This window comes from Anopheles bellator, chromosome 2 (assembly GCF_943735745.2).
Source record: "Anopheles bellator chromosome 2, idAnoBellAS_SP24_06.2, whole genome shotgun sequence".
Taxonomy (NCBI): domain Eukaryota; kingdom Metazoa; phylum Arthropoda; class Insecta; order Diptera; family Culicidae; genus Anopheles; species Anopheles bellator.
The window spans coordinates 33,838,427-33,862,775 of NC_071286.1; the positions used below are offsets into that span (position 1 = coordinate 33,838,427).

At 45.5% G+C, this 24,349-nt stretch overlaps 8 protein-coding genes across 8 annotated transcripts; 4 read left to right on the forward strand and 4 right to left on the reverse strand.

Moving 5' to 3' along the window:
* The first annotated feature begins 147 nt into the window (after positions 1-147).
* Positions 148-859, forward strand: LOC131208848 (ADP-ribosylation factor-like protein 2-binding protein). The gene is made up of 2 exons (XM_058201757.1): positions 148-249; positions 321-859. Exons 1-2 carry the CDS (start codon positions 148-150, stop codon positions 657-659), a joined length of 441 nt encoding a protein of 146 aa, XP_058057740.1. The 3' UTR covers positions 660-859.
* Positions 715-3,776, reverse strand: LOC131208846 (nuclear pore complex protein Nup93-1). The gene is made up of 5 exons (XM_058201755.1): positions 3,373-3,776; positions 3,116-3,296; positions 2,742-3,038; positions 973-2,661; positions 715-895 (listed from the first exon to the last, which is right to left on the reverse strand). Exons 1-5 carry the CDS (start codon positions 3,531-3,533, stop codon positions 776-778), a joined length of 2,448 nt encoding a protein of 815 aa, XP_058057738.1. The 5' UTR covers positions 3,534-3,776; the 3' UTR covers positions 715-775.
* A 232-nt stretch (positions 3,777-4,008) lies between these two features.
* Positions 4,009-5,386, forward strand: LOC131211105 (mRNA cap guanine-N7 methyltransferase). Its single transcript, XM_058204458.1, has 2 exons — positions 4,009-5,174; positions 5,244-5,386. Exons 1-2 carry the CDS (start codon positions 4,115-4,117, stop codon positions 5,318-5,320), a joined length of 1,137 nt encoding a protein of 378 aa, XP_058060441.1. The 5' UTR covers positions 4,009-4,114; the 3' UTR covers positions 5,321-5,386.
* Positions 5,387-5,433: 47 nt separating this feature from the next.
* LOC131211107 (UDP-N-acetylglucosamine transferase subunit ALG14 homolog) lies at positions 5,434-6,438 on the reverse strand. The gene has a single exon (XM_058204461.1). The coding sequence runs from the start codon at positions 6,167-6,169 to the stop codon at positions 5,504-5,506; it is 666 nt and encodes a 221-aa protein (XP_058060444.1). The 5' UTR covers positions 6,170-6,438; the 3' UTR covers positions 5,434-5,503.
* A 189-nt stretch (positions 6,439-6,627) lies between these two features.
* On the forward strand, positions 6,628-9,042 carry LOC131211106 (protein arginine N-methyltransferase 1). The gene is made up of 3 exons (XM_058204460.1): positions 6,628-7,043; positions 7,275-7,753; positions 7,843-9,042. Exons 1-3 carry the CDS (start codon positions 7,041-7,043, stop codon positions 8,465-8,467), a joined length of 1,107 nt encoding a protein of 368 aa, XP_058060443.1. The 5' UTR covers positions 6,628-7,040; the 3' UTR covers positions 8,468-9,042.
* Positions 9,013-10,066, reverse strand: LOC131207418 (uncharacterized protein C18orf19 homolog A). The gene is made up of 2 exons (XM_058200031.1): positions 9,463-10,066; positions 9,013-9,394 (listed from the first exon to the last, which is right to left on the reverse strand). Exons 1-2 carry the CDS (start codon positions 10,064-10,066, stop codon positions 9,150-9,152), a joined length of 849 nt encoding a protein of 282 aa, XP_058056014.1. The 3' UTR covers positions 9,013-9,149.
* A 538-nt stretch (positions 10,067-10,604) lies between these two features.
* Positions 10,605-12,869, forward strand: LOC131209727 (glycerol kinase). Its single transcript, XM_058202858.1, has 4 exons — positions 10,605-10,781; positions 10,897-11,583; positions 11,645-12,455; positions 12,532-12,869. The coding sequence occupies exons 1-4, from the start codon at positions 10,698-10,700 to the stop codon at positions 12,741-12,743; spliced, it is 1,794 nt and encodes a 597-aa protein (XP_058058841.1). The 5' UTR covers positions 10,605-10,697; the 3' UTR covers positions 12,744-12,869.
* A 1,083-nt stretch (positions 12,870-13,952) lies between these two features.
* On the reverse strand, positions 13,953-15,714 carry LOC131207419 (major royal jelly protein 1-like). Its single transcript, XM_058200032.1, has 3 exons — positions 14,891-15,714; positions 14,634-14,828; positions 13,953-14,559 (listed from the first exon to the last, which is right to left on the reverse strand). Exons 1-3 carry the CDS (start codon positions 15,712-15,714, stop codon positions 13,953-13,955), a joined length of 1,626 nt encoding a protein of 541 aa, XP_058056015.1.
* Between the last annotated feature and the right edge of the window lie 8,635 nt (positions 15,715-24,349).

The window sequence follows — 24,349 nt, forward strand, 5'->3', positions numbered from 1 at the left end:
CCAACATCTTTTAACTGCGTTCATTTGCTAGAAACCTGTTGCTAGTTAGCTGTTTCCATGGTCGCAATGTCCTAAACAGCTCTCGCTTGACAACGTATGTATCTTTTTTCCGGAGGGGGTCCGCCTGCCTACGACGCCTAGGACGAAATGGATTTCGAAGAAAATTTTCTCAGACGACAAAGTTCTAGTGAATATTTTGACACAGTAATAGGGCATATCGAGGACATCGTTATTGGCCAGGAATTTCAGGTGAGGGTTACCTCTTGCTCAAGTAGTACTAAACTTACCAGGCGAGCACCTAATTGGTTCAACTTTTGAAGAGCATGGTAAACCAATTCATGGAGTGCTACTACTACGAATTCGAGACGAGTGAAGAGAACAAAATAGTCTACACAGAAATTTATCAGAAGTATACCAACATGATCGAGGCGCACATCGTCGAAAATCTCAACCAAAAGATGAGTTGTTTCGATATGGATTTGTTCGCGATGGAGCTGGAAAACAAAAAGACACAGCTTGACGGAGAAATATTTGAACTACTCTACACCTTGACGGATTTTCTGGCATTCAAAGACATGGTGCTGGACTATAAGGCGTTCAAGGAAGGAACCTATGACGATCTCAGCAAAGGAATAAGTGTAACTGGCTTGCAAAAGTAATCGGGTGAAATCTGTTGTGATGGACGAATTGAAACGTACAACGAAGGGTTAAAGTACATAACCTTGTTTATTGTAATTTTAGAAGTATATGATCAAGGAGTGGTGTTCGCTTGCTCCTAATGCATCAGAATTTCGGTTTGGATAAGTCGACTGTTCGTGTCACCGGGCATACGATAAGGCACCATCGCCGCCATATTTGTGAGCGCCTTTGCTTGTTCGCGAAGATAACTAAAATGCTGTCGGAATATAATAAATTTCAGTGATTAAGCATAAATCGGCTACCAATTATTAGTGCTCGTTTCTGGCTACTTACATCTTTTTTACTATGATCGTCAAATTGAGCGACATCTTTTCCTTTCAATGCTTTGTATTTGGTAAAGACGATGTCCATTGTCGCCAGCAAAAGATCCGGTATAACTTTACAAACTTCTCCAGAGAGACGCTTGAAGTTATGGATCGATGCATCTAGATCTGACAAACGCAGTGGAACTAGTTTGATGCGTTCGAGAATCTCCATAGCGGGTTGATGGTTTTTGCTGTGGTAAAAGTCGAAGAAAGCTGCCAACTCCTTCAGGATGCTGAACGTTGACCAAGTCTGGGGATCGCAATTTTTCTCACCCCCTACATAACGCTCTGTAAAATCATTTGCCATTTGCTGAACTCGCTCACGCAAGGAACCTTCCTTCTTGGCGTGATGAACTACTTGCGACAGCAAAATTGACGTGTAGCGCAATGCCTGCTCGTGCTGTGAGGCCAAATCGAACATCCTTATGGCATCTTCGAACATACCTTTTTTAACAAATCTTTCTGCAACCATTTCGCAAATTGTTCTAGTATCAATTTGTACATTTTCAAACTGATCAATCAAACCCCGCGTTCGGATTCCGTCACGTTGCATGCGTCCAAACAGCAGATCGAAATCACGACATTCAATGGCGAGATCGGCGACACTCACGAGAAACAGGTTTCGGCCGTCGCTATCTTTCAGATTGCGCAAGAAGTAGAAGTAGTGCAGTGCCTCAGAAGGGTCAGTTACTTCGAATTTTTTAACGTACAACATCAATAGCCGAGCCAAATTCAAGCGTCGCATCGGTTGCGGATCGGCACAATCGACTGAAAGCAGCGGTTCTTGTAGGTTACGTGGACCCCCGATCATGTGCAGCTCATTTAGGGCAAGCCCTATGTGAACCGCGTGAACACGATATTTTTCGAAGCGAGACAAAAACTCGATGCTCGATTCGTACTGGCCCGTAAGAGCCAGCAGTTGAAAGTAAAGATGAGGTTGCTCATTGGCATTGTAGTGTTTTTCGCCGTATCGCTCGAGTATCATACTTTGCAGCCCAGAACAGGTTAAATGCTCTGAGCTATCATCGCCATCAATGCGTATCAAGGATAGCTGGATCCAGAGAAAATCGTCCGTTGTCTTGGCGATGTCAGCGTGCGGCTCCTGAATGTCGCAGCATCCTATGATACAGTACACTGCACGCTTGTAAGGATCCGTTGCATTACGTATCTGACGCTTGTACTGCATGCGAATCTGCAGCTCTAACCGAGGATTCGATTTTTGTCCAGGGTTGTGACATTTTTCCTGAAGTGCGGCAACAAGATCCTCATGTCCGTGGCCGGCTTTTTCCAGACACTTCAAAGCAGACGCGCTATCACCACAGCGTAAGCAGTAATAAACCATAGGCCACAAAGGTTTGCCATCAATTTGAGCATCTTGCAAACCCATGAACGAAGAATTCAGTCCTTGGCTATTGAGCTTTAGCATAACAAAAGAACCTACAAGATTGAGAACACTGGGAACTCCACCACGACGAGCCTCGCGAAGCTGCTCGGAGATGACAGTTTGCATGAAGAGTTTGTAGCGGTTCTCTAAATATCGTTTGGCCTGTTCGATAAACAAATGTTGCGAACAACGTATCTTAAGTGGATCTTGTGTTCTAGGAATAGGCGTCACATTCGTCATGTATTTCATCACTTCCCAGATGTCATTTATGCGCTAAAAATAAACAAAAGCATGATACTTTCAAGACATTCTAGTTTCACGATTATCGACGGTGCTAAAAGTTGATGGCTCACCGAATCATTGAAACTTTCCGCTACTTGAGCAAAGCGTTGCACCAGGGAAGGTCTCATTGTACCCTCGCATATGAGCTTGTTGTAATCATGCACCTCACTGGCATACGCCATTTCCTGACTATTCAGCGATGACCTACCACCGAATGTACTTTCATTCAGAATAGTCTGCTCTGGGACTTTTCTGATATCGATCCAGTTTTGCGAAGGTCCTATCAAGGCATTCATTAGCTTTATTTTTTCCAGCTTCCAATCGTTCATCATGTGATCCCACTTTTGCGTTTCAGCTGCGATGTTGGACTATAGGAAAACAATTTCATTATGTTTTGGTGCATGGAATTAGACAAAATAGTAGAATAATATTTCACAATACGAACGTTCTTGTGCACTTCCTCGATGACTGCCAATATCGCATTTTCCTTTTCATTTCGAAGGAAATTCTGTACGTCTGTTGTGGCGATCGGATCGAGTGGTTCGAAGGTCTTACGTGAACTCAGCGTTTCTAGTTTTTGCGAAATTTTAGGCAAATCGATACCGTTAGACCCCAGCAGAATGTGCCTAAGACAAAAAGAGTTTTAGAAGATCAGAGCACATCATCAATTCAAGAAAAGCAGCAAAAAGGGACACTACTCACGCTTGCATATCTTGGGCGCCGGTTTGTGTAACCCTAGAGTGCAGTTCCTGCGTTGCTTGCAACACTTGAGGTAGTGTACGCTCTACTCGGGGCAAATCATCTGAAACTTGTGTTTCATGGGTCAGCTTTTGAGCTTGCTGAAGTAGCGCGTTGAAGTCCATTTTCACAATATTTTGCTGCTAGTCGCTTGTGTTCCTATAAGTGTGGATACCGCTTGATCCTAACCTCGAACCGATACAAACTGAAATTTTTCGCGTGTCACAAGAAACTTTGCCGAAAATTTTCGTAGGTAATCTGCAACCGAACTCACCGGTTGAGGTTGATACTGTAGATAACAATCAATTTACTTGTCTTTTTATTTTTTATTGCATTAAGCAACGCTTTCCGCTGGCACGAACGTTCCGCTTTCCGCTAGCACGATTAATGTTTGGGCAGTATTTGACAACCACGAAGATCGCTTGGCTTAGCTGTCAGCTTGGCTGTCAGTGAAGTGAAAATGAAGCTGTTTAACAGGAGAAATATTTCAGTACCTCACTTTTGTGCGAAGACTGCTGTCTGTGTATCTCATTTAGAGGGTCACTATCAGTACCTAACGTAGAATGTCAAAATATTATTCAGACAAGCGGAAAATCATATTCCAAATCATTGCGGCCTGAAACATTTTCAGAGCAGTTTTGTTGTCTAACATAAATAATATCGTTTCACAGTTTGTGGTTGCGCCTGTAAGATACCAGTGAACAATATGGTATCAGATGTAGAGAAAAGCGAGGACATTTCCACTGAACAACCAGAAAAACGGACGTCGGCGAACACGGAAGCTGCAAAGGATGCTCAACACAGCACTGTTGTCGCATCGCATTATAATAAAATAGAGGAGCGTGGAATATTCGAGCGGACGAAGTCGAACATATTTTTCATGCGCAACTTTAATAACTGGATTAAGAGTGTTGTTATAGACAAGTACGCCTCATTAGTGAAGAACAAGATACGTACAGGATCGCCGTTTCGTGTGCTTGATCTTTGTTGCGGTAAAGGTGGTGATCTCATGAAGTGGGACAATTTACGAGTAACCCATCTAATATGTACCGACATCGCTGAAGTGAGTTTAGAGCAGTGTGAATCCCGATACAAACATATGTTCGGCTCGAAGGAAGGGTCTAGGTCTGCCTTTGTTCGGAAGGTAGAGTTTTTTGCAGCGGATGCAACGCTGCAGCAGCTACGGACGAAGTACGAAGATCCTTCAATGAAACTAAACTTGGTCAGCTGCCAGTTTGCCTTCCACTATTCCTTCGAGACGTTTAAGCAAGCGGATTGCATGCTCAAGAACGCTGCAGAGTGCTTGGAAGAAGGGTTCTACTTCATCGGGACGATTCCGGACGCTAACGAAATCATGAAACGGCAGCGGACCGCTATGTCCGATTCTTTCGGGAATGCTATTTACAACATAAAGTTTCTCTGCGACACAGAAAAACCACCATTGTTTGGTGCTAAATACAACTTTCGATTGGACGACGTAGTGGACTGCCCGGAGTTTTTGGTCCATTTCCCAACGCTGGAGAAACTGGCACTGAGACACGGTTTGCAATTAGTCGAGAAGAAACGTTTCGAGGAGGTTTTTGAGGAATGGAAAAAAGGAAAACATTTTTTGCTTGAGCGAATGCAAGCTCTTGAAACGTACAACTCACAGGATGTGAGACAACAGGACGAACAGGTGAAGCCACTGGATCAGTACCAGCACGTCGAATGTGGCGGACAGCATTATAGAGTGGGAACTCTATCGAAAAATGAATGGGAAGCCGCAAGTATGTACATCAGTCGCCCTAGCGATGTTTCGGTTGTTTCATGTTTCTTTCTCTACCATTCGTTTCCAGCTCTATATTTATTTTTTGCATTTCGAAAGATGAAAACCAACTATGACAAAAAAGGTAGACCCGTCTACTCTGACTGAACTCGGAAACTGTGGGAAATATTATTTTATAGTAGAAGGAAAAGAATAAATATCTGACAAAGGAACCGACAAGCGTGTCCAGATGATCTATTTTCTTTCCAAATCGAAAAAATGACAGGAAAGGTGGGTTTAACGTTCATTTTACAAAACATTTCGCTGTTTTTCATATTAAAGATCTAAATCCTACAAGCGTCCGAAACAGCGAACATCATCACGCCAAACAGCCGTCTGTTGGATCAGTTCGGGCCACTGCACGACAAATGTGTCCACGATGAATAACAAAATGCGTCCACTTAACGATAGGCTTCGCACTCGACAGAAACTTTCAACAAACACTATTCTACACGTGGTATTGAGAAACAAAACTCGCGCCAGGAATGCAACCAAACAAATTGGCACACACGTACCCGGACCGTTTGTGAGAATCAACTCAGGCTTAGCTTTCAAAACTATGGGTACACAGTTAAACACAGCGGAAACAGTAGTCATCACAGAGCTGATGTAGGTTTGATGCACTTCTCTGCTCCGTCCAATGGTGATAATTTCGTACATTTGCTTCGCTGTGTCCGGCTCCCTGCGTACCTCGCTTTCGATAACTTTCACTACGCTTGTTTTGTCCGTGTTCGCGATAATATATTGCCGTGGTGTGTAGCGATTGCAGTCCAGACGGTCAACAATACGCAACATTTCTGCAGTGTGACCACCCGAGCCCATAACGATCATTGTGCGAGCTGGATTGGTACGAAGTGATGGTAGCCCTTGATTTTTCCGCACCGAAAAGAGAAGCTGAATGAAACGCAGTAGAAACAATACGCTGAAGAGAAGGGCAACGTATAGTAGCAACTCCATACTGCTTAGTAGGTTGATCAGCACAGTGGAACGATCCTTAGCTTATGCCTGCTTACACGCAAATCTGCAATCTAATGAGTAATACTAATTGACCTTTTGTTTACATGATTTCTCTATCAATTCGGTTTGGCACATAATTCCACATTTTATTTGGGGGGGAGAACTGACAAAATGTGTCGATGTGTTTGAAATTAAGTCAACGGGTCGCTTTTAATTTGACGAGTAGGTCGAAATGTATCGAAGAAAAATCAGAAATCGGAAATAATCAAAAGAAAACCTCGCAAAACCTTGTTTTCTAATAGAAACGCAACATTATCTTCACCGTAAACTCTTGTGGTTCGGAAACCTGTTAGCTCATGGGATCATCGTTTGACACTTCCAAAGCTGTTTGACAGCTGGCAAGCGTGGTCGTGTTGCGCGAAATGGTCCCGACGCGAAAGGGACGGCAAGTGAGGAACTCTAACGCTGGAGTGAGCGGATCGGCCGTATGAAATGCCGCTAAAAACCGTATCCAGAACGCTCCTCGTGAAGTGTTCACACTGTCTTTCCGCTGCGAACACGAGAATAGGATCAGGATTAGCAGACGTTTGATGAATGGGAAGTGAATAAATCCCCACCTTTGTTCCAATAACTCTGCTCTTCCTGCCCGCTGTGTGTGCAGCATCGAAAGATACGTGGAGGCTTGCCCGAAGTTATTGATTTTGTGTAAGCCTTTCGGTGCGTTTCCACCATTTTATGTGCGCGGAGAAATATAGGCTTTCGCTGAAAACCGGTGCCGTGATAATTCGCTAAAAGTAAAGATAGAACGTTCACATTTACTCTGCGAACCAATAGTCCGCTCGTGAGACACCTCGTGGGTTTATTGTACAAAATGGTAAGTGTAAATGAGGTTTGAGGATTCGTCCGCCGTCGGCGAATCGGGCAAATCAAGCATCTACGGGGGGAAGAGGGTCGGCCAAATGCGTTTGTTCTGAGAGGGAGACGGATATATGTTGGTGTGTGCAATATACATAGAGACAAACGATAAGTGAGCAATGTTTAAGGTTATGTGACGCGACGGAGTTTTCAATGTGTTCCTGTCATGTTTTCCAATCTCTGTCATCAGGCAAGTACCAGTACAGACGTTCCGATGGAATCCGTAGATCCTGCAGCTCCGCCTGGTGCCCTCAGCCCCAATACAGTGAATGGAAATGGCAACGATTTGGCCACCAACGCAGATGATATGACATCGCGGGATTACTACTTCGATTCGTATGCACATTTCGGCATTCACGAGGAGATGCTCAAGGACGAGGTTCGCACGCTAACCTACCGGAACGCGATGTACCACAATAAACATCTGTTCAAGGGGAAGGTGGTGCTGGATATTGGTTGCGGCACGGGCATACTGTCGATGTTTGCAGCGAAAGCCGGCGCGGCCAAAGTGATCGCCATCGATTGCTCGAACATTATTGATTATGCACAGAAAATTATTGAGGCGAATAATCTGCAGGAGACAATTACCTTGGTGAAGGGCAAGGTGGAGGAAGTTTCTCTACCGGAAGGGTATGATCAGGTGGACATAATAATCTCCGAGTGGATGGGGTAAGTAATAAACGCTCGCGGAAGGTGGGAGCGCACTAAATATTGCACAGTTTCCCCTACTGTTACTACTGGTTTCGTTTCTTCCCAAGGTATTGTCTGTTCTATGAATCAATGTTGGACACGGTGATATATGCTCGCGACAAGTGGCTTAAGAAAGACACCGGGATGATGTTCCCGGATCGGTGCACTCTGTTCGTGACGGCTATCGAAGACCGTCAGTACAAGGACGAGAAAATCAACTGGTGGGATGATGTGTATGGTTTCAACATGAGTTCCATTCGGAAAGTGGCCATTAGCGAACCGCTGGTGGATGTCGTCGATCCGAAGCAGGTCGTGACCACAGCCTATATGATCAAAGAAATTGATCTGTACACGGTAAAGAAGGAAGACCTGGAGTTCGAATCGTCATTCCATCTTATGGTGAAGCGTAACGACTTTGTACAGGCGCTGGTGACGTACTTCAATGTGGAGTTCACAAAGTGTCACAAGCGGCTGGCATTCAGCACCGCACCGGACGCGACGTACACGCACTGGAAGCAGACCGTGTTCTACTTTGACGACTACTTGACAGTAAAGAAGGGAGAAGAAATTTACGGGACGTTCAAAATGAAGCCGAACGTGCGCAACAATCGAGATCTGGACTTCTCGATCGATCTGCACTTTAAGGGCGAATTGTCGCAGGTCGATGAGAAGAACCACTACAGGATGCGCTAAGGAAGAACACGTGATCGACCACGAATCATCATTGTGAGTCTTCCAAAACTGTTCGTTCTTCAATACCACCAACTACCATTACCTATCACCACCACCAGCATATTTCGTAGTATCCCCCTTTTGAGCTTTGGTCGAATATCGTGATCGTGTGCTGTTGTGTGATGATTTACAGTTATATTTCCATGGAACACGTTTCAGTTTAAAATGGATCGCGAAACACCGTGGAAATATTTTATCATTCAAGATAATTATTTTAGTGAACACTTATCCCAGTCGTTTGATTCTACGAAAGAAGATGAAGCATCTCAACAGTTTCCTGTAATAGTACTGCAAAAATTGTCCATTCTCTACAATGCAGTGCAGTATCAAAGATTAGAACCAAGAAGGGATCGAGTCAGTTGAACTGTTTGCGTGGAGTGAAGAAAGACAGAAGTAGCAACAAAATATACGAACAAACCATCTGACGAACGAAACGCTTTTGTTTGATTGTTCTTTCTTTTCGGAAAAGCTTCGGACATTGTAAATATCAGAGAGACAACAAAATGTGTGATGGAAACTTTAACAAATTACGTGAGCACCTGTATTCCAATGAAGCGAGAAGACAGAAGACAGAACTATCGCCCCTTCAGACTTCTCTTGCACATAAAAGACCAACACCTACCTAAGTTTTGCTCGCGCTACGCTATTTGTCCTCTGTCACGTTGCTGGTTGATTTAGCATCCTTCTTCGTTTTCAAATCGCTCATCAAATTGTTTTTCTTCTCCGTCAGTTGCTGCTTACGATCCTGAAAATCCTGCTTTGTTTCGGCAATCTTTTCTTGGATGTTTTCCTTCTTATCTTTGTACATTTGCACCAGCTGCGCCTTGGAAGGAACCGGCTTAATGTATCCCCACTGCTCCAAATATTTGATTGATACCGTTGTTCCACCTGATCTCAAAAAAATCTGAGTTAATAAGAGCCAGACATGTCAAATGGCAAATGGTCCCCATACGTACCTAGCGTTACGGTGTATCGAGCCGGAGTAGCAATTTTGTAAAGCAGATAAGCAATAGCAATATGGCCAAGACTCGAATCTCGAACCGGGTTGATGAGAGTTTCGGAAACCCCCAGCCATTCGAGGATCCCAATCACATCGACCCCACTGGTGGATGCATAGTAGAACCCTCCGAACCACATCACCGAAGTTATGCAGTGCACAGGAAGGAGCACGTACCAGTATTCTTTGTACATTTTTTTGAATCGTGCAAATAAACCAAGCTTTTCCGTCACGTCGGGCGAGGCAGATGCTGATTCTTGTTCGTTCGGCGCATTGCGTTGCTGCTGCAACACTCCACAATGCGAAATGCTACGTAAAGTCGTGTCGTTGAATTGGTAACAAGTTGCTGGTCTACGATGCTGAATAGACAGATATCGATCTCTCCGGCAATGGTGCCATAATCCTGCACGGATTCCGTAGTTATCGCTGTAGTAGCAAGAGCTAAGCACTCTGGAGTATCTGCTAACTTGTGCCACGTTGACCAGCTTCACTGGTACGGTTAATTTGTTTTTCGCCAGCCCATTAACAGCAACTCGGGTGAACCCGAGAACTAAGGCGGACATTATGAATGTGTTTTAATCACTTTAAAAGAATTCCAACTGTGTTTGCAGCACCAGTGCTACACTAAATCCCATGCGATCGTACAATGGCGACAGAGGGGCACAGCATACGATTTATGCAACATTTGCTGAACAAAACTGAAGCAATGCACACCAAAATAAATATGTTTGATTTGGTAGTTGAGGGAAACTATATTTACGTTTTTCAGTGCTTCATTCTACTGGGGCACTTTCTCCCGTGTGTTGACAGCGTGCCACTTTCTCTTTTGGTACCAAACGTCAATTGCAATACCGGTAAATGGCGTAGTAAATATTGAAATGGGAACAAGATCAGTGTCTCGTGAAACAATTTGATCGACAATTTCCTAGCTTTTTGTTTTTTCGCTTCTAACTGCGGGAATTAAAATAGCTGCTAACGGGCCGCGTATTGAAATTACATAAAGTGGAAGCGTTTTTTCGGGGGAATTGAAAAAAAAAACGCTTGGTTAAGCCCTAGGCTGTCAAATTTGACTGCATAACACAATTTTGGCAATCAGCTGTGCGTGTCAAGCAAAACTCAGCAAGTCGCGCGTTACTGGATGCGAAAAGTGCTTCAAAAATGATGTAAAATTTATTAATAGGCGTATAAGTCACGATGAGTGCGGGTAACAGATCTCGGAGCAAATTCGGTTCGCTGATTGGCGTTCTCTACGTTGGGCATACGAGCTGTAAGTTTTTGGTAAGAGCATTCGTGTCCTGTACAGCAGACGACGTCCTGGATTTCGCTCCGTCAGGACCTTTTTCAAGGCTAAGTGTTTTTATTGATTCAATTTAATCACATCTTTGCATTACAGATTTACGCAACCCGGAATGCCGAGATACTCACCTGCCACGAGTTACCACTGCAATCGATTTCGCCGCAATCAGGATGGATAGAATTTGAACCGCTGGCCATCTGGGAAAAAGCACGGTCTTGTTTGGAGAATGGTTTACAGAATCTAATTATACTGGACATAAATCCGCTCGATATTGTAGCTATAGGAGTGTGCAACCAGCGCGAAACAACTGTATTGTGGGATCGCACGAACGGAGAACCCTTGTGCAATGCGATCGGCTGGTGTGACACGCGGACATCGGCTGTGGTCGGCGGAATTTTGCAGCGATTACGTGGGAAGAAAAACTTCCTGAAATCAGTTTGCGGTCTTCCGTTCAGCAACTGCTTCTGTGCGGTGAAGCTAAGATGGATGATCGAAAACGTAGACGGCGTACAGAACGCTATCGATGCCGACAAGGCCTTGTTCGGGACATTGGATAGTTGGATCATTTGGCTGCTCACAGGCGGCGTTGACGGAGGGATTCATGTTACCGATGTGACTAATGCGTCGAGAACGATGCTGATGAACCTAGAGACCTGTGAATGGGATGAACGATTGTGTCGGTTCTTTCGAATACCGAATAAAATACTCCCAGAAATACGCAGCTGCTCCGAAGTGTATGGTTACATTAACGAGGGGCCTCTATCGGGAATACCGATCGCAAGTGTAAGTAGTACGAACCACTCGCTGTGGCTCCCAGCATTCTAATTTCATGTCAATTCTGCAGTGCCTCGGCGATCAGCAAGCAGCGCTGCTAGGGCAGATGTGCCTTAAAGCGGGACACATAAATTGCACGGTGGACGAGGGGATGTTCATTCTTTTCAACACTGCCCAAGAAATCATCGATTCTGACCATGGCCTGCTTTCTACCGTGGCTTACCAACTCGGTGCTCGTGGGGAAGTTTTTTACGCGTTGGAAGGAGCGATTGCCCATGCCGGTTCTTCGATCAGTTGGTTGAAACGCACCCTGGCGTTGGAGACACCAATGAATGACTCAATGCACACGAGTAGCAGCACGGGACTTCTACCGGAGGGTTCCACGGCACAAATGATGCTGCCGATATGCTCTCCTGTAGGAGCGTATAGTAATCCCAAAACGGTGAATAGCAAAAAACTGCGCGTCGACGTTATCTTTGTACCTGCATTCAGTGGCTATTACAGCCCTTACTGGCGATACAAGGCTCGCGGGATGATGTTTGGTATCACATTGCAAACAACGCCGCAACAAATACTTTTTGCTGCCCACGAAGCCATTTGTTATCAGGTGCGTGAAGTATTGGAAGCGTTGGCCAAAGACTGCCCTACCTGGCCACGGACCAAGCTAACCGTAGGTGGCGATCTCAGCGAACAACCATTCCTGGTGCAAATGCTTTCTGATTTAAACGGCTTGTCTATCGAACGGCCACAAACTTCGACACCGGCCTGCCTGGGAACCATGCTGGCGGCCGGGCTGGCAACAGAAGTACTTTCCATCGATCAGTTTCGTCAGAACTGCGTGCCTCCGATCGATGTGTTCAATACTGCTTTCAACTCTAGTCGTAAGTATATTTCGCTGTATATTTCGTGCGTATTCCATTTTTATACGTACTCCGTTTTTCTCATTTTTCGAACCAGAAAGGGATATGAAATTTCGACGATGGAAAATGGCCGTTGATCGGTGCTTAAACTTCGATTCAGTTTCGGAGAGCGACCCTGTGAAACTGATATTCGATGGTCGAGATCCTGACTACTATGTGCGCTGTGCAATTCCCGGTTCGTTGTTCTTCATTTCCTCGTTCGCGTTAATTGTGATTTCTGAAATGCTCTTGCAAAACGGTATCAAGTAGTTACTGTCGATAGTTACCGTGTCCGACCCGCGTTTCGGGTCAATATGCAACATTATGCACAAGTTACGACCGTACGCTATGCTTATAGCCACAACTGACAAAATGTTAGAAGATTAAATAATTACAATCCGTTAAATTAGTCGAAGAAGGCAATGGAGATTCTTTTTACGATATCACATCAGAGCGCGGTTATTGCTATTAACCGCGCAAGTAATTTCTCTTTGTGAGCCTTCTAATTATACCATTCTTGTTGTCGTGTTTATTTCGGTTTTACTCCTGGAAAGACAAAAAGTAATCAAATATTCACATAAAAAATATACCTGTGATGATCCCAGCACTTTTTAGTGTGCTGCTATTATCGGAAACAATAATTTATTTTCCTATATTTAGATTGTATTTATTTAAGATGAATTACTTACAGATGATAATTGAGTATTTTTTTAAAGGAATCTTTACGGTGCCTTGCCAGTTTTTTCGTATTCATATCAATCATGTTGTGGATCAGAGTTTCATTCAAATACACAAATCTGATAGCGATTGAAGAATGATGCAACTGCAACGCGGATTTCTGTTTGTAATTTAATCCTCAATCCTCAAACAATAATTTGCGTTTCTTGAAAAGCTACAAACACGATGTACACACACGATGTATAGCAAAACTCAACATGTATAATGCAATAACTGAATATGGCAGACAATAGCTCAAAATTGAGCCCATACTTAATACGGAAAACTCTGAACGGTGAACAATGGTTTGGGGTCTTTGCATTTAAAAAGCTTAAGCTAAGCACTTATTATGTTACATTGAGTTGTGCAGAATGGTTGGCTTTGGAAACTAATGTTGCTGACCACAGGTATCCAGATTCTTTTCTCTCGACTTCGTCTAGGTAATATCCGAAGAGTTGGAAAAGGAACGGAAAATCTGTTCCAGTTGCTCCTATCATGAGGATTATATTTTGCTGCCTACGTGTAATCGAATGCGTGTATCCGAGCAGGTGCGCCTTCTAAGCAATGTAGACTTGCGTGCTATGCGTGCCAGAAGCGATGTTCTCAGACGTGACAAATGATGCAAACTGTTGGCTAAGCTTTCCATGCAATCTATGTACATAGTCGGGCGGGGTCAAAGCATTATTTTGCGATGGTAATGATGACTTCTGGTTCATGTTTTTACAAAAGATCTGGTGCAATCTTCCCGAAACTATCGCTACGTTAAGTAGTGTAACTCATGCGTGCACTTTTTGGGTACCGCAGCCCGTTGAAGTCGCTAAACTGTGTGTTGATTTTGGGGATGAATATTTCTCCATTCAAACCAAACTCTGGTCTTGGCATGTGCGGTGGAGGGAATGTTCTTTCGCCACTGTTTAACACGAAGAACGGATTGATGGGCTTACTTTTATCGACTACTGGAAATGGCTCGTACGTGTAAGGTTGTTTGCCGTAAAAGTTCTGGACGAAAGATGCGTATGTTTTGGCACCGGTAGTTGATACGCTTGGCAACAGTTTAGTCGTATGGTAAGCACTTGGTAACGGTTTGTACGAGTTCGAAGGTACGGTGGACGGTTCTAGACGGATGCTAGAGACCGATTCATAGCCAGGGCCGGGCGCAAAACGATGATGTGAGATTGATTGATGAGTCAGGGTTGGTTTAACTACTCCGTCAATACGCAAGATCCGTGTATTAAACTCGTGAGGGTCGAGGTTCTTGAGGAAGAATCTGTGGAATCTGGAAGTCAGCACGTACAGTGCCGTCGCGTCGCGATCTGGTGTGCGTAGATCGGCTGCAAACTGAATCTTTTCCTGATCCTGCGCCAGAATTCTATTGGTAGGTTGAAGAAGACCAAAGTTTGTTACGATAAAGCTCTGTTTATGCAATTCAGGAAAACACGTTACCTGTGCTCGTTTGTGCGCGGGTTCCACGAGGCTACGGCGGTTTCGGACAATGGTGCGTAGAATATAGTTCCACCACTAGGAGCAGTCGCCAACCCTATGCCTTGTGAGGATTTGCGACCCACAAGTTTCACTGGTAGATCCTTGCCGAATGGTAAAGGACCCGCCCGTAGCGCGGAGGTGCTTACCGAAAATAAACTGAAACAATATTTAAGTATCGAGCACATGTCAACTCCTTGTGGCAGTTTCACTAAATTTACCGATCAGTGGCCAGTGGTTGGAAGTACAAAGTAGCTGCCTCGGGATCAAACGCCAACCCAACAACGCCATCCATCAGCGTGAAACGATGCTCCAGAATGCTGGACTCGGCAAAGTCCGGATCGGGATACATTGCTGGGTGAGACAGGCGCCAGGTGAGGTCTTTGCCACTATCGTATACTACAATGCCGGGCGCCACCGTGTCCGTGATGTAGACGAAAACGTCGTCACAGTTTTTTTCCGGTCGCGAAGTGGTTTCATCGACGATTATGTTGGTGTACAGCGATTCACCCCGTATCACCTCCGGGGGGAAGTCAATCCTTCGGACCACCTGGTCCGTTTGCAAATCGTAGATCAGTATTTTCGGAGGACAGGTAACTTCGAAGTCTTCGAGTGAACGTGACACGCCGGCATCTAACGCCCAAAGCCTGTTACACGAATCGATCCGTACGCGATACACCGACACGAGTCCGATGTCCGAACAGTTGTACTCGTTCGTGCCGGCTCTATGATGGCTCCAAGCCGGGTAGGCCTGTAGGGTGGGCGAGTCACCGGAAGTTCCTCTTGGGATGGAGGAAAGCGTTGCCGGAACACCGGAGAACAGTCGTGGGGTAGCAATAAAGATGCGATCGTAACCGACCTCCAATCCGGTGGCGACGACGTTTTCCGCGTTATAAAAATTCTTATTCGACACCGGATAATCCCAAGGAAAATTGTAGCTCAGTAAGTTCCACTGTTTCACAGTTTCAAACGGCGGGTGCTGGGCACCGGCCAGCGCCGATACGCAGACACAGCCCAATGCCACGAAACACCACATTGGCAACATTTTCACCTTGCTATGTAACGTGTATCGAAAAGGGAGAAGAAAGAAGAACGGAATGGCAACACTTGTTAAAGCATTTCATAAATCGGTGACGACCTTGGCCAGTAATCGCTGTCGTTGAAGGCTCATCGATGGACCGCCTCCGAAAGCGGCGATCGAACGGGGCGAAGAATAATCGATTTGATCGTTTTTGAACGGTTCATCTCGTGCAACTGCCCTACATGAAAGGTGCGTGGCTAATGGCATGTCTTTATGCAAGGAAATCTTTTTCTTTTGTTTTGTGCACTAAGCCTGCCGACCGATTCGTAGCTTCTCTATGCTCCACATTCATGCGATCGTGCAGGTTAAGGAAGGGGACAGCGAATGGGGTACGAAACAACGCGCACAACAAGTACAGGTCTCTTATGACATGTTTTATAATTAGCCTAGTCACCTTTGTTGCACTGGTGGCCCTGCACCGGCAGATCGGGGCAAACTGCAAATATAGGCAATAACCGCAGCCGCATGTAGGGATATAAAACCCCTAATTTGCAGCCTTTAATTGATTATCATTATTATTTAGCAAACACGTCAACTTTCACGCACCAACCAGGCAGCATCCGATTTGATGTAACATTCGATGGAGCAGCTATTTATTTGCAGTGCACGTTTGTCTAAATAATCACATTACCAGACCAGACCACTTGCATAGATAACTGTTGAGTATCATCTAAATTCGCAAATTTCATTAACCCATAATCACTAGAAGCGTACGGATTCAAATACCAGCAAACACGTGTTGATTATGATTTGTCATACACAACATTCTTCCAATAAAATTTACACCAGCACGTGTTTTCTGTAATACATTTTTTTGTTTGATTTGGTAGAAGCACAATATAAGTTTCATTATAACACATGCCTTTAATTTGCTTTCGTTTCACATGACTCGTGCACAGTCGCCGTTTCGCGGTTCAATTTAGTCAGCGATTTTTTGCGTTACTTCAAATCGCTTCCGTTCAGTGAACCATAATCATCATCTGTTTAATCGTTTCGTGTTGCGTTTGTGCGTCCGTTTCGTAATAGATGCCACAATTGATGACGATGGCACAAAAACACAACGCTTCTTTCAAACAGTGCCGACTTTATCACGGTTTTTCACTCACCCAATCACGTTTGTAATCACTGTCGCACCGAGCTTAAGGGAACTACTCTCTTGGAAATGAATTTGCGAGCGGTCAAGCGACGAACCCGCTGTAGCTCTCTACCACTGCGCAGCATACAACGCGTCCCGACGGGTCGCCAGTCCGAGTGTGACTGAAGTTTGCCCCAGTGGCCCCTAGAGCCCCCAGTCTCCATAGGTCTGAAGCGTGGGGACGATCGTCTGAGGGAGTCGCTCCGTTGTGATCGAATCAGGTACTTCCACCACCACTAACCGACGGCAGGGTTGGGACCGATCAACCAGCGAATGCGTCGACCGTTTCCACGTGGAGGACAGAGCGATCGTGGGTAGGATTGTATGTAAAGCCGTAAGGGTTTTCGGAGAGTCGGGTTTACCAGGTCTTAAATTTGGTCCTCTGTCGCGTGGTTTCATCTGCGCAACTTTGGTCCTAGGTGACCGTTGTGAGCGAAATCGCAAAGAATTTCGGTTTCATTTTCACTCCCGTGAGCGGCACGCAAAACATAATTCCACCACCTACCGTAGAAGGAAAGCAAATGGAGGGAAGATGTCATTCGATATCGCACAACATTCTCCCGGATTTTACTTGCAGTGGGTGCCGATCGTGACAGTGATCTTCCACCAAAGGAATTCGCCTGTTCGAGCGCACCGCTCGGCACGATTCGATTTGCGCCTTCTTTATGGACATCACGGATAGTTTACCGCCGCGTCCAAAGGAAAAGGGTGGTCTGGCTAAGGGTTTGTCCAGGAGCAACGGATGAAATTGATCAGACGAGGAATCTACCGTCTGCTTCGGAAGGCAGTCGGCCGTTTCTGAATGAAGCTGAGACAAGTTCATTGTACGGTTCAGTATCCGCACGGTAGGGAGAAGAGTCTACATTGCTGGGGCCAGACTATGGCCACATACAATTGGAAAGTGAAGAAGGAACCACTCGATGAAAGCGAAAGTGAAGAAAACAGATGGCGTGGACTCTGGAGAATGGATCTTGCCAACTCCTGATGTTTGTGGTGTGGATTTCGTATGGGTTATAAGGTGTGAGCTCGGGTAGGGTATTCTTGGCCCTTCAAGAGATTTCGTTAGTGAACCGAAAACATATTCATTGTCTTTGATATAAGCTGTTTCGAGAGAACAACATAGATATCCGAGCATATTTCTTTGGCTAACCATGGGTTGTCACTCAGAATCGGCCAAGGCCGAAACAAATGATGGACGTAGACTATCCCACGGCGATGTTGGACCACTTGGCATTGAACTTTGCACTAACCACGTCATCATTGGTAAACATGGCTCACTGTTTGCTACGCAGCATTCACTATCCAACGGACAGAAGGACTCCCTTTAGGCAGCGGTCGACCGTCCCAGGTTGTTTAGCCCTGCGCTCCATATTTTAGCGCTGGTAACCTAGAGCGGAAATTAATGCGTCGGCATCCGAAGCTTGTGCTTCGGAACCTTGATACCATTTTCTGCTCGAAAATAGTATTGTTTGCAAACGCAAGAGTGCTTCATTACTTCTTGAACACGTTTTTCTTCTTCCCAAAACAGTACCGGTCGTGTTTTTGCAACCCCGTGGTCCAGCGTCGCTGCGAGATCGCACTTAGTTTTCGATCACTAATTGGTAGTTTTGCGCGCGATCAGCCACTATGCGCCGCCATTCTAAAGCCCACTCCTGCGGTGGCGACCGTCGATCGATAATTGACATTTCAGGCCCGACCGTTTGATCTACTGCCAGAGTGATGGCGCTGGGTTGGCTTTTTGCTTCGCCGTAGCGACCTGCCCGGCCGTGCAGTCTTTTGGAGGTAAGATAACGCTAACGGTGGTCGGGGGACACTGTGGTGCTGGTTAATTAAATAAAATTTATTCTTAAGGTAACCTTTTTTTCAATTGCTGACAGGATGTCTGAAGGCTGCAAGAAAACATGCATAATTTTGTGAAAGTTGGTCCAGCTCCTGTTGTTCCGATGCAGCAGAACTGATTGCGAAGCGTTTAATGAGCCATTATACTAATGATTAGCTGCAAGTAGCTTATCGCGATTTTGGCACTGTTTTATGGGCCCCGTTCTTTTCGGTTTTCCACTAACACTGGAACATGATTGAGTGTGGATGAAGCCAAATGAAGCAGATTGCGTAGCGCGATTACATCGAACATTTAGATGAGCCGAATGGTGCAAAATAAGGTTTGCATTCCTGGGCGATGGAACTCCAGCACAACCCAACAAAATAGTGTATCCAGTCACTAAATAAACCGCCCAATCGGCAGCCGGCCGTAGTACTATTTTGTCGTAAAGGCCTTTCACCGGGTTGTGTGGGGTGCGCCCTGCGAAGCACTGCCGTCGATCGGTGCCGTGATATCGGTACGTCCGCCGGTTATGGCGGTTCCGTACAGGGGTGCATGCCCCCTTAGTTCCAGCGCAAACACCTTTCGGACAGAGCGGGCCAGGTAAGTGAATAATGGTTAATGGTTGAATTCCTGTAGCCCAGCGCCCAGAAGGGCATCGGCAAGGTACGGACCCACTCTCTACGGCACAGTTGACCGTGAGGTCGCTTGAGGCAGCTCGACGATTCAGCTCGACTCAGCTAGCGACTACATGCCGGGTCGAAACCACAAGAACACTCAGCTCAGCTGTTGGCGCAAGAGTATTGACATTTAAAATAGTAAGAATCGTTTAGCACCGGGTACCCACGTTCTAAAACGCAATCGGATCTTAAGTTACCGTAACGGTGCCGGTGGCCGGCTGTTGAGTGCCAGCTGTGCTTTGGGCTGGTTGGTGTACGGCACGGTAACTAGTCTTTTCGCAGGGCTGTTCGGAACATGGGTAACGTTGAAAAGTGACCTATATATTCCCTGGTGGCGTGGCCTGTCTTGCACTCGTGCTGCCACACTCCGGAATGTCATTATCTCAAGTAGCTAGGCGGCTGGAACTAGTAGCTAGTCCTTTCACTTAACGTGCACTGCCCAAAAGAACGTAAGAAACTTCCGATTCGCAGCATTGCATAAGCGCCAATGTCGTGTGTCGTTCGAGTGGAACTGTTTGCCCAAACAACAAAAAAAGGAAGTTGAACCAGTTTTCGAGCTCCAATGTGTTGTTGGTTTGCCAACTTGAAACTATTTTTTAGTGGACTTTGTCGGCTGTTGGGAAGCGCGAGTTGTTTTGCAAATTCTTTTGAAGGTGACGCTCCCTTTATTGCATGTCCTTGGTAAACGAGATATTCGTGGTCCTTTGCGAACGAGCTAGTTTCACTACGCGAAGACCATAAGGTCAAAAGCCAGCCTGACATATGTGCATGTAGGTGGCATTGAGGCGATCAACTAGTTTGCAATATATTTTTATTATGTCGACGTGAAAGGAGACACTGTTTTTAGCAAGCTCAGCGCGAATGGGACAACGAATCTGCATTGGGTCTTATGTAACAGCTAGTTTTGTCAGCTGCCCATATATGGAGAGAAATCAACCTTTGTTTTGCGTTTATTTCAGTTAAATCTTCTAAATGTTGGCCAGTTGGTGGATTTACATGATAGAATATAGATAGTGGTCCGGGAAGGAGCAACATATGGTAATAGGACAGCTTACGTCTATTTACCGACATGAAGCAATACGACAACCGGCCCCTAATTGATAGGGATTAGGCTACATCTGTTCGAAACATTATACCGATGGGATGAAACGGTTGAATTGCAAGGAAAACCTTTCGTTTTCCGCATCGTTCGGTGCAGTTTTCAAATCGCGTACGGTCACAGATCGATTCTGTTTCTGGTTGACGACGGCATAGCACAGTTACCTTCCGCAGTTCATGCTGATAAGTTGTTGAAATGTAAAGCAGCCGATGATGTGGATAACATAGCGCAGGGGATAACGTAAGATTAAGGAAACCCGGTCGAAACCGGGACTTTTGTCCAGCGTCAATCTGCCCAACCCCAGGAACCCGGGACGAGCCGGCACGAAACTGGCCGCGACTGGCATTACGTAAGCGTTGGTTGTGTGTCGCGTGTAATGGGAGCCCGGTTGTCGGGTTTGAACCTGAAACAAAAAACAGGGTTTCGTTTACCTATGCGTGCCACGGAGACGGCACATGCAGAAATCGCCCAGCGCCAGATCGCCAGACATCGAAGACGAAGACAAGCGAATCGCGATCGCATAAATAATGCCAATATTTGTGGCCGGTGTCCAGTTTGCATGACAATCAATTTCAAGCGGCACGAAACGGAGCTAGGAATGCGTTAACCTGCGAAACGTACGCTGTACTTTGGGCGATTTGGATGTTTTCCCACCGGCGCGAAGCGGAAAACTGTGAATGGGGATCGCGACGAGCAGATGCTCGGGGGGCCCAGTGTTTTCGCTGATGGCCACGATTGTTGCCACTGTTACTTCATCGCTGCGTCATCGGCACCCCATCAGGGCGGGCTCACACCGCTGGGCTACTATTATGCTTGCCGGGTGCATCTGTGGCCCAGTTTTTTTGGAATGCGTGCAGGAATTAGCGAACTGCAGAGAAGTAACCGATGGGTACCGCGTGCTCAGCTGATTGATCTGGGGGTGCGTAATGGGGTGTTTATCTGGTTAATGGTCTGATCAATTGGCGCACTGCCATTGCTTTGCAACGGTGTTGGCTTGCTGGAAACAAATTCGCATGTCTCGCCGACGGTTGCTTCAGAGAGGTAACCTTCTAACCTTTGCAACGAGCTCGCGTAACCGCTGCTCCAATTCGTAGCACTTTCAACAACGTGCCCGTCAAGGATACCACGATCACGCTCTTTCTATGCGCTCTGTGATCGAAGTATCGATTACGCTGGATGCAAAGTAAGCCATTCTTCTCCCTTAGAAAGGGCTGACTTAGTACCCATTATTAACCCCTTTTACAGTGGATCGTTGCTTCCATCGGACCGTGTCGTGTCGAACTAGTGGTCCTTTGCATCAATCCCTTTACGATCAGGCGATGAAATGAAGGAGACATCTTTGTATGCAGACGAAGAGATTTCTATTTCAAGCGGTCCGTGGAGTATTGCTTGTGCCCATTGGACTCCAATTATCCGCTGGCTGGACGACGATGTTGCACGCATCCTGTCACCGGAACCCTTCGGGCCCGCTTCGGGGCACGAGGCACGTAGTTTCCTCGGGCATTCAGATTCTTGCAAACGTGGCTGCGCGTGGCTTATTAGCTATGTTAATGATTTTAAACCTTACGCCACACCGGTGGCCCCTGCGGTGGCGCGCTTGCTGCTCGCTAATTAATTGCTCACGCTTCTTGCCTTCGCTTGCCGTATGCTGGCGGTAAGGTCGATCGATCAAATCCGCGTTGGATGTGGGTGAGCTCTGTGTGTCGTCATAATGCAGCCACAACATAGGTCAAGTCCACGCCGGTCACTAAACCGCCGGTTGCGATAGTTGCTTCAAACAACAACGTATTGTTTTGTGGACCCACTGGCGGTGGTCAACTTTTGACGGAAGGTTCAAGAGCACGGAGCAAAATGATGTAGACATGAACATTGGGCAATACTTAATGTAGAAAATTGACAAATCAATCGGTTGCGCGTGGCATGTGAGTTGAAGGAGAGAGTGATTTATTTTATTTCCCCAATTATGCCCAATGATGTGCAGACGATCTGGCCTCGCTGCCACACCGAATGGCCTTTTGTTTGGTGCTCTTTCTTCGCCGTGAAATTGTTTGTTTTATGGCGAGAAGAAATAAAATGGTGCACCTTTTGAAAGGTGATGCTCACTGAAGCACGATTGAAAACAAACGGTTGTTGGTGCATTTCGCAAATGACATAACGCGCCCGCAGTTCACTCTCTTTACGGGGGCCAGCTGCAGGTGTGAGGAATTGACAATATTTTTCAACCGTTGGTTTCAGAACCGCGTTACATCACAGTATCATACCATTTTTCGAACGCCACGCCATTCGAAAGCAATCGATGAGCCTGCAGGCATTGCTGACAGGAAGCTGCGAAGAAGCTGTCGATACGGCCACAAAGATTGAACCGCCATTGAGTTTCGCCTACGGGAAAATCGTTGAGCATAAACACATGCAACGGCTAATCGCAAAGCTAAATTGCCGTGGTTGGCGGGACGCCAAAGGCGTGAGAAAAGCTATTAATACGTCGACATAACGAGCTATGCTTCCAGCGAGCGTCGTTAGCGATGCGCTGTGTTTCGAAGATTGTCTCACTTGCTCAAGCAATTGATATTATTATTATAGTGTTACTTTTTTGCTTCATAAGAACCGACGCTCTTTGTGAGATGAAATTGGTATGTGTGGCTAATTTACGAAAGCAGCTTTACGTACCAAAACCTTTTGTTCCATAGATCGGAAATTATTAAGTTGTAGGTACGGGTACGGGAAAGTAAATTCCTCGGCAAATGTTGTGAGTTTTCTAACAAAGAATCATCACCAAAGGAAGTTATAAATCACTAAAACACTAATCAGCCTTGTTGCATAAAGAAAACTGCTGACTGATTATGGTCATTCCAGGTTCGACCATTACGTCACGTCAAACGTTACAGTGACAAATGATCGGCGCGTGGTATTATTGTGTGAGAGTCGTAGTAGTCTTCTGTGTAGCCATTGTGAATGGCACAAGGTGTAACGGAACAATAGAGCATTAAACAACTGACCTAATTAGTAAGCAATGGACGAGGGGCAAGTTGATAGTTCAGATTTTATTGATTTATGAAACAAACTTTATGACACCAAAACATGACACAAAACAACCGATACATCCGTTTGCGCTGGCGATCGTTAGCAAGCTTCGCCAAAATTCCAAATATCCAGCGAACCGTTACAACGTTTGCAGTTTTGGGTCAGCTGCTTCACTAGGCTCGGCCACTTGTTGGCAGTGATCGTTTTAATACGGGTGCGTCCCTGGTGAGTTACTGTTCCAACTTTCGCTTCGCCGGTACACGCCTCCAGTAAGACGAAAGATTGCCTACACGTCTAGCATCTTGGTGGCATGTGGGCAGCTGGTTATTGTCTTAAGTCGTGCGTTATACCGATCATTATTGTCAGGTCAATTGCTTCATACGGACGCTGTATGTATAGCCCGACTAATTATGATATCCGATATTTCTGTGCATTGTGTGCGTCTTATAATTTTCCGATAAACTGTTTCATTCTTATCATCATTCAAATACTGTTATGATTTCCAATGACTGTTAAAAGTGGTTCGATATACAAAAAGCTACATTAGTTCATAATCAAAGAAACGAATGAAATATTCCACATACCAGAGGATGCAAAACGGATGAAGTTTGATGGAAAGGAGTTCAAGTTAACTAAAGCTTGAGGAAAACGAAACGAAGCGACTTGAATTTGAGCCACCGCTGCACTATTGGGGAAAAGATGGACATAAATCAACTTTAAAAGCTGAGTGTTTTACATATATATATTTTCGTAAAATAGATAAGTTATCTAAGACAATCTCGAATTTTTAGCCTTCCATGTTGCGTAGATTCTGAGAATTCATCTGCCGAAGTCGAAACAGTGAT